Source organism: Garra rufa, chromosome 8 (assembly GCF_049309525.1).
Source record: "Garra rufa chromosome 8, GarRuf1.0, whole genome shotgun sequence".
NCBI lineage: Eukaryota > Metazoa > Chordata > Actinopteri > Cypriniformes > Cyprinidae > Garra > Garra rufa.
Genome location: NC_133368.1, coordinates 39,835,979 through 39,845,830, shown reverse-complemented (window position 1 = coordinate 39,845,830; position 9,852 = coordinate 39,835,979). Strand labels below are relative to the sequence as shown.

General features: G+C 37.0%; 1 protein-coding gene across 1 annotated transcript; it reads right to left on the bottom strand.

Annotated features, from left to right (window-relative positions):
• Positions 1–6,109: 6,109 nt before the first annotated feature.
• Positions 6,110–9,578, bottom strand: gja8a (gap junction protein alpha 8 paralog a). Its single transcript, XM_073845546.1, has 2 exons — positions 9,464–9,578; positions 6,110–9,125 (listed from the first exon to the last, which is right to left on the bottom strand). Exon 2 carries the CDS (start codon positions 9,110–9,112, stop codon positions 6,956–6,958), a length of 2,157 nt encoding a protein of 718 aa, XP_073701647.1. The 5' UTR covers positions 9,113–9,125; positions 9,464–9,578; the 3' UTR covers positions 6,110–6,955.
• Between the last annotated feature and the right edge of the window lie 274 nt (positions 9,579–9,852).

Genomic DNA, 9,852 nt, shown 5'->3' with positions numbered 1-9,852 from the left:
AGACTCAAATCCAACTGATGATAAACAAAAGAAAAAAATGACATATGGAGTTTTTTTCCCCACATACATGCATTCATTTTTATTATTTCTTTTTATTCATACATTTTTGTGTGTCTATTACAGGTGATATTAGCACAACATTTAGCTAACCTATGTGAGTGGAACAAGTCTTGTTGTTGAAAAAATAAGGCAATAAAGAGCACAGGCTGTATTTGTAAACCACCAATGTGTTAATGAGTGCATAAATATGACAGAAATGTTGCATTGAATTTAATAAAATGAATTTGAAATTTAGGAAATTAGTAAAAACCAAGTTGTGTATTTGACCACTTGAGGTCAAACGTTGTATTCCAGTCCAGTGCTACTCTGTAAAGTGTGAAGTGAATTTTATTTCTTAAATCATTTTATGTCAGATAGAGGTTTGTTAATAAAAGGCTAGGTTAGGTTAAATGCTTTATCCTACACAACAGACAAACACAAGGTTCTTTTGGGTTCAGTCATTGCAGTACATTTATTTTGGGACCTCAGATAAAATCTTGATAAATAAACCAGTAAAAGATTATTGATGGAGAGGTAAATATTACATAAAGCATAATATTATTATTTTATGTTGTTTTGTTTTATGATACAGTCCATATAATCATTGAACCCTCACTAAATGATGCAAGTAAACCAGTTTCCAATTACAATATTCCGTCATTTTAAAAACCTAATTTTAAAAGACTTGAACATCACTGGCAGTAGCAATTCAGATGAAAGTAAAAAAAATAAAATAAGATAAAATAAAAGGATGTGAACGTTATACACATGTTAGTAGAAAATGTATAAACAATAACACAAAATCAATATTTTAAATGGAATTTGTAATAAGTGGTATGAATAAAAAAACCTACAGTATTTTTTTACAACCTAAGTTTTGTATAGCTTTAAGAATAATAAAAAAAAATAGCTACTTTTAAAAAAATCAGAGGACATTTATAGTTTGACCCTAATTTTTGTTTCTAGAATAAACAAGGATCCAGGACACCAACACTCGATGCCATAGAATAACCTTTTTGTCTAAATGGTTCCATAAAGAACCTTTAACATCTGAAGAACCTTTCTGTTTCACAAAAGGTACTTTGTGGCAAATAAGCAGTGATGGGCAAGCTACTTGGAAAATGTAGTGAGCTAAGCTAACAGTTACTCTTCATTAAATGAAGCTAAACTACACTAAAGCTACAGCCTTTGGTAATGTAGCAAGCTAAGCTACAGCATCATGGCAAAAGTAGTTCACTACATCTAAGCTATTTTTTAAAATGTCATTTTTCTATTGAACCATCATCATACCAAGTCAATGCTCTCTCAGTGATCAATTAAATTGTCAGTCATACAGGCATACAAGTTCAGTTTAATTGTTTATTTAACCACTCTTCCAAACCAATTTGGCAACAAAAATCTGTATCATGTACAGGGCTGGATTTATCTTATATTTTGGGGGGTTGAATTCTTTCTTGAAAAAAATAAAAACAAAAAAAGCAATGGCACCAGTTTCACAATATTAAACGAATAAAACAGGGAAAACACAAAATTTGTAAATAAAATAATTGTATACATATTATTGAATAACATAGTCTATATATGAATGGGTGTTCGTCAACTGATTGCATGTCGTCAGAGTTTACAATGTTGACAGCTTCGTAAAAAATAGCCTAATGGAAGCGCTGTAGATTTGTTGTATATAGCTACTAAAATACGACAGACCGCACAAAAACAGCACTTTAATTTACTGCCGTGTTTGAACAAAGATAGTGATTGATTTCATGAATACAGGAGCCTGTTTTTTTTAATTGTCAGAATCTATAGTACATACAAAAATAAAAACAAATCACAAACTTTTGCAGTCAAGACTGTGAATAAAAGACAAGCGTGGAATGTAAGCCAGATTTGGCCCAGACTCTGTTACTATCTGGGAAGCAAAGCTAAATTCTATTGTAAATTTGTTAACTGACAGTAAGAATATATAACCGAGTCAAGCGGCTATTTTCGTTTGCAGAAGGTAAAACACATTAATGTAAATTGTAAGTCTTTGAAAGGAAAAATTAAACCGACAAGTCACAGCGGCTAGGCCTATAAGTCACATTTTATTATATTCTGAAATAAACAGGCCTACAGTGTAATGTTTTGACATTATTTCCCTCACTCCACAACAAATCCTTTAACTTTAATCTTATTCAGAACAGAACAATGATGAAATAAATAAATAAATAAATTTGCCTAAACAATCCAAAACAAATTAAATGTGAAACTGAAAGTAGTTGGGCTTATGTAGACTACCTCTCTTGCCACAAATACAAATGTTTCCATATCTGCAATGTATTTGAAGCAAAATTATTATGCATTGGGTAAGCTTTGTACTTCATGCACGTCGATGGAAAATATCATGATGAGCAAAAATGTGCCACGAGACCGGTGGTCATGCTGAACTGCATGTTATACACACTATTTAAATTGACTAGTGTAACTTTTGGGTGACTGTTTTATTTTTCAAATGAACATAGTGTGCGCGTAAGACACCAGCGCGATCAAACAGCTGAATATCATATTCTGTCATGTTGGTCATAGTAAAGGCATAATTCACTACTGCAAAGTCCAAAGCAGTTTGAAGTATTAAGAATATTAGCAAAGATTATTATAATTCGTTTAGACTAGAACACGGTTTCATTCTTATTTTGCTATGGAACCTGGACGTTTTATGTTTGTTTGTTTTTACTAACGAACCGAAACATTTTGCCTTTCGCCATGAATTTGACACCCACCCTCTGCCCATCTCGTACTTCTGAGTTTGAGATCTTCCCAGAGCACTGGCCTGCTTCAAATACTAAAATCAAGGCGCCCATCACTAGTTCTAATACTACGTTTTGCATTGCAGATTATACAGTTTTCTGTTGCTATGTGGGCGCTCAGTTTTTTTCTGACATTTAGCTAAAATATCGACAACAAAAGTCTCGACAACAAGTGTTAGACTAAGACACACTTTACTACGGAGCCCCTTACGTCACCCGTAGAAGAAAAATAATCAATCCGTGGCGACGGTTTTGCAATTCGTTCCCTCAGTTTATAAACCGTACCAACGAATTCTTAAACTGTTCCCTCGGTTTAATAAATCGTGCCCACGGATTAACAAACCGTACCCACGAATTTCCAATCCGTGCGCTCAGATTTTGTAAACCGTACCCTCGGATTTTGAATCCGTGCCCACAAATTCATAATCCGTGCGCACGTAAACTGTACTCATGGATTTGTGGCCCCGCCCCCAAATTCAACCAGGCCACCTGTTTATAGGTGATTGTATTGCTTTTATTAAACTTTATTTTCTCATAGTAGGCTATATGAGACCATGGAACACTGACAAAACAGAGTTTTTAGCGTTTATTTTAAATTAATCACTAACAGATTAGCTGCTAAAACACCACACCTGTGTTTTATCCTATTGGTTATTGTTATCCTATTATCTATTGGTTATTAATGTAAAATAAACACTAAAAAGATGAAGTTTTGTAAGTGCGAATCATGGTAAATTAACGAAACAAATAATGTACAGGTTATGTGTCATTACTTTGCTCTCAAACTAAATGCAATGTAATATACAGTATTACATATTTAATAATTACATTAACAGTGAAGCATGCATCTAACTCTGGGTGAAAAGATTATCATAAAATCGCCAAAATGAGTCTACATGTTAAGAATAAACAAACACATTTGTGCACTCATTTATTTAGCCTATAAATTAAAATAATAATTACTATTTTAAGTATTATGACGTAAACAGCTTATACTACTGTTTCTACTGATCGGGGCCACAAATCCGTGAGTACAATTTAAAACCCGTGGGAACGGATTGCTAAAGCGTGCGCACGGATTATGAATTTGTGGGCACGGATTCAAAATCCGAGGGTACGGTTTACAAAATCTGAGGGCACGGATTGGAAATTCGTGGGCACGATTTATTAAACCGAGGGAACAGTTTAAGAATTCGTGGGTATGGTTTATAAACTGAGGGAACGAATTGCAAAACCGTCCCCACAGATTAATTATTTTTCTTCTACAGGTGACGTAAGGGGCTCCGTACTTTTCTCATCTCCTCGAATGCAAAAAAAACATTAGCCTTTATAAATACAGTGCTGTGTTATCAATACAGAAAACATGTACTTTCAATCAACACTTCTTTATTTACCTCAAGTCTGCAAACACGCTGAGATGCTTCAAACTGCGTGCCGCACTTCATTGACGAGAGAGGCGGGAGGAATAATACGGTTTGACTGACAGTTTAATGAGCCAATGGCATCACGAGGTTTAGTGGCGTCGCTTACTGACCCAGGATCAGTGATCCGTAGCAGTTATATTTCCGATTTGAGCTTAAAGTATAGAACAATATATAGCTTGTAGCTTTTGTTGACGCTACCGCGTTACTTGATCAAAATAATAGCTTAGCTACTGAAAAGCTATTTGATTCAGAAAACAGCGACGCTACCACCACGCTACTGAAAAATGTAGTTAAGCTAGTAGCGTCACTACTTGTAGCGACGCTACTGCCCAACACTGCAAATAAGGTTCTTCAGATTATAAAAAGGTAAGCAAGAAATGGTTCTTTAAAGAACCTTTAACTGAATGGTTCTTTTTGGAACCAAAAATAGTTCTTCTGTGGCATCGCTTGAAGACCCTTTTGAAGCACCTTTATTTTTAAGAGTGTAGGGCATCCAGCTGTACTACTACTACTACTACTACTACTACTACTACTACTACTACTACTACTACTACATGCATGAAAATATATAGCTGCCTTTATACTTCAGTTAGGGAGCTCCTTGCAAGGGGAGCATCATTTGGCATCAACATTTAAAAAAAAAAACTAATCAAGAAAACATGTTTGTTAGCTGGTTCACTTGATAAAGTGGCATTTAAAAAAGAAAAAGATGGAAAAAAGCGAGGAGTTTGTTTTACGTATGTGTTACTTTCACATATGTGTTCTTGTAAGTACAAGCTGTACATTTACAAGAAATGTGAAATGAAATAATTCCTTCATATTGAAAGAGAAACATTTCATCATCTATAAAGAGAAAACAAACATGGCAAACAATGGAATTTCTGCCATTACAAAACGTTTTCATCTTTGTGTTGGCTATGGATGAATAAACAGAACATATATATATATTGTGAATGCAGATTTAATGAAATAGATCTCATGATCAGATCACAACATACTGATCACATGAATATCACTCTAGACACTCTTGTAAATGTGTGACTAAGGTCTGTTTGCATTAAGGCTGCAAAATGTGTGACTGTGGCTGCATCACAGTATTTATTTGTGCATAGTACAGTTTATTTGTTTGTGTGTTAATTCCATGTCAGCATCAAGACTATTTTCATGGTTAAAACAGAATAAATAACAAAAGTTATACAATTAATATGAAGCTAAATAAGACATTAAAGGTTAATATTAGACACAAAAATCTAAAATACATTAAGGTGATACTTTTTTTACATAAGTTAAACATCTAAATAAATTGTCTATTTTTATTACAAACAATACAGTACAATAAAAAATGTTTAATAGTCATTTAACAAGAAGTCACAGTAATGTGTTTGACTGTGAGTTCAGGAGCTGATGAGATGTCCTTCTGAATTTGATAGTTCTGATTTAGCAGATAGGCTGATTTACTGCATAGTTGTCGTTTGAGAAAACAGCTTGGGGCACTTTCGTTATATTTTCAATGAAATTCAAACTGATATTCAAAAGTTCCATTGAAACACCAACGTCACACTTCAACCAGAAAAATGTTTACTCCCACATAAGTCACTGATCTTTTATTTTCTCTTTAGAACTGCTTGGTTGTTGTTCCTTCAGTGTATGCTTAAATAGGACTTAAGCCTAAGGAATAACATTTATAACCAACTAAACATATGTATAATAAATAATGATTTTTTTTATATTATAATAAAATTCTAGATATAGACCACTAGAGGTCATAGAAGTTTAATTTTTGTCTTATCTCACTATGTAACCCAAAACCCTCATTTTAAATGATACAAAATTAATTTTAATTCTAATCGCACAAAGACAAAGACAGGACTCTTTGGTCGTCAGTCACTGTTGTACCTTTATTTGCGATCTTTAGATAAAATGTTAACATAAAAACCACCAAAAGATAATTGTGCAGTGAGTATTACACACAGCATAATATTTTCCTTAAATTTTTTTAGTGATACAGTAATTATTGGACCTGCTACCTGTTATTCAAACCGTAGAATCACAAAATTCTGTCTTTTTAATGGACTTGGGAATCAAAAGTTGGTTGTAGATTTGTATGGCCCAGGATCATCATATAACAATAACAGACAAATGTATAGATAAACATAACTATTCAAAGCAATCAACAGATAGAAATTCAGAATGTGAGACTGTTTACTCCCTGTGACTGTCATCCCCATCTTGCATGGTATTCGTGGTATAATAAATTAAATAATTAAAAAAAGGAAAAGGTTTTTCAAAAACTATGACTAAAAAGGGTATTCAAATAAGGTTTGGAATTTTGTAAAAATTTCTAATATTTTACTTTTTAGACTTTTTAGGGAAACTTGTGTAAAAAATGTACTATCTAGAACAGGGGTTTTCAAACATGGATTTAGGATTCCTAGCTGGCCACAAGGGGTGCTAAAGGGTCCATAAAATTTTTAATATTTTTACTCACACAATATAAATGGGTCTTTATACATGACTGTATGACATAGCTGCCTTTATACTTTAGTAGGGGGTTATCCTGCAAGGAGATGATCATACTTGGCATCAAATTTGGCATTTTGAAATCCCCTGATCAAGAAAACATGCTTGTCCAATGATTCAACAGATAATCTGGTGCTTGGAAATTTAGGAATTTTTTTTTATGTTAAATTTCTGTTTGTAGTTCAGTCATATTGTAAGATCATCTGACCTGGCTCTGCTGCTCCCTTTGCTAAGTCGACTTAAAGATCTTGTTTCCTCTGTTGTCTCTAGTTCCAGAGCTACAAGTGGAACATCCATTATCTCCTCTGTGGCCTCCATGGCCTTTGATAATTCAGAACACTCCACCTTCTCAGGACCTCTAGTTTCCACAAAGTCCTCTTTATTCCCTGACTCATCACACTCCCTAGAGACTTGGACCTCCTCTGGATCCTCTATCTCCAAGGACACCTCCTCCTTTCCCAAAGTTTCTACCTGTTCAGTGTCAACAGCAAGTCCCACAGCTTTATCTAGAGCCTCCTCACTTTTACTGACTGCAGTCTCAAAAGGTCTATCTTCATTTAGACTTTCTAAAGCTTCATCCCCACCTGTATGTAATACATCTTCTAAAGCACAACTTCCTGTGTCCTCTATAGATTCACCCTTTCCTACATCTACTATGCCCTCTAAAGCTCTGCTCACTTCTGAGTCTACTACATCCCGTTGATCTCCATCACCTTCTAAATCTTCTACATACCCCATAGCTTTGTCCTTTCCCATATCAACTTCATCCCCAATGGGCTCTACATCAGATAAATTTGACCCTGCAACTTCCCCTAAAGCCTCAGTCTCTTGTTCCCCCTCAGATATTTTAGGCACATCCAGATCTTCAGCAATCTTAGCATCATCTAAAGTTTTCGCCTCTTCCAAAATGTCCTCAAATGGCTCAATTTCACAAAGTTCCTTTTCGTCATCAGACACCTCAACTACCATCCCTTCCTCAACCACATCAGGTAAACTCTCTTCTTCCTTCAACTCCTGGACCTTAAAGATGTTATGCTCTAAGGTTTCCTTCAATTCTCCAGCTCCTGAAAGGTTTTCCTCTTGTGTTGGCTCAGCATCTACTAAGCTACTCTCTTTCACTGACTTTTCCTCTCTACAAGCCAGTTCTCCTAGATCTATATCCAAACTCTCCTCAAGTGATATTAAGTATGTTTCCTCCACACTTCCTCCCTCTGATCGCTCCTCTAGTACTTCTGGTAAAGCTGTCAGAGTCTTTAAGCTGTCTACCTCATCTTCTTGCCGAAGTGGCTCCTCTGGTGGAAGCTCTGGTAGTGCCTCTGTGACCTGAATGAAGGAGGGTTGAGTCTCATCACATATGATTGTCTCCTCCACAGGTGGTGCTGTTGGCATAACCACCTCCTGACTCCTTTTCTGCTCCTTCTCCAGCTGAGGTAAGAAGAACCGACCCTCTTCCATACCGACCTCAGCTAGCGGATATATGTGAGCCACCTCGTCTTTCTTCTCCTCTTCTAGGCACTTGTAACCTTTGGCTTTCTGGACAGGGGAGGTTAGGAGAAACGGTAAGCTCCTCTCAGGTGGTCCAAGAGGCTCCAACTGCGCTGGAGATGTTCGGTGGAAAACAAAGCGAATCTTCTTCCAGGCAAGGTGGCTAATCTCCACAAAGTTGAGGAACAGTGAAACGCAAGCAACTGCAAGCATAAAAATGATAAAGATTGTCTTTTCGGTGGGCCGGGAGACATAGCAGTCCACCGTGTTGGGACATGGCCAACGGCTGCACTTGTACAGTGGCAGGATGCGGAAACCGTAGAGGAAGTACTGTCCAACTACGAAGCCAACTTCAAAAAGAGCTTTAAAGATGATATGCCATATGTAGGTAAAAAGTAGAGTCCCCTCAAGTCTGAACTTTTTGCTACCCTTCGTGCTGGTCTCCTTGGTGGTGCGAACGCTTCCTTGATCCGTAGCTAGTGGAAGACACTCCTCGCCCATTTCCTGTTGGTGGCTAACCTCGGCTTCTTCACGTTCCTTTCGCTTTTCCTCCATGTGGATGTAATGGACCGCGTGGCCAACATATATAAGCGAAGGTGTGGATACAAAAATGATTTGTAACACCCATAGACGGATGTGGGAGATTGGAAAGGCCTCGTCATAACACACATTCTCACAACCTGGTTGCAAAGTGTTACATACGTAATCAGACTGCTCATCTCCCCAGACAAACTCTGCGGCCGTGCCCAGAATTAAAATGCGGAAAATAAACAGCACTGTGAGCCAAACGCGGCCAATCACAGTGGAGTGTTCATTTACTTCTTCCAAAATATTCCCTAAGAAGCTCCAGTCTCCCATAGTTGTGTATTAGCTGTGTACAAGAAAGAGAAAATGGGAATTAGGGAAAACAAGATGATCCAAGGGTATCACCATAATATAGTTAGTGATGAGACATTACGAAAAATATTTTTCTCCTTCTCACTAATCTGTAAACATTCTTGCTAAACAAATCTAGGCTGAACTGACCATTTACAAACAGGACCAGGAAGCAACTGTAAGACTTAGATATGCCATTGCCAAAACACATCACCAATGGGCTCACATTCAACAATATAAGTCATCTGCACATCCTAGACATAAAGGAAAACTGGACAAAAAGCTTTTTTGAATTAAAAGGAGAGACAAAGTGAACTGAGCTTAAATGGTCACCTTTGCACAGTGGCGGGTCCAGTGCAGTCCAGTTCAGTCCGTTGCTCCTGGGGCCAGCAGGGCGAACTGAACTCCTGTACCCCAGTCACCCAGACTCAGTCCTCGTCCTTGTCGCACCACTGAGCAGATGTGAGCGAATGGGCTATGATGGCTGCTTTTCATGCCTGCTGTAGAGTCTAAGCTGCTAACCAGATGCCCTTTATGCACCAGACCACGAGTGTTGATGCAGAAGACAATAGGATCAACAGACCCACAGCCAGAGGGACAGAACACCATCCACAGGCCCGAATCAAAAGTACACGTTAAAAAAATAAAATAAAATTGGGGCATGAGGTCCACAGCGATGGCCTACTTTATCATGACATGCCGTAAGGAAATATCAGATGATG

Excerpts from the sequence above, each read along its gene's own strand:
- gja8a (XM_073845546.1), bottom strand. The coding sequence starts at position 9,112 with ATGGGAGACTGGAGCTTCTTAGGGAATATTTTGGAAGAAGTAAATGAA.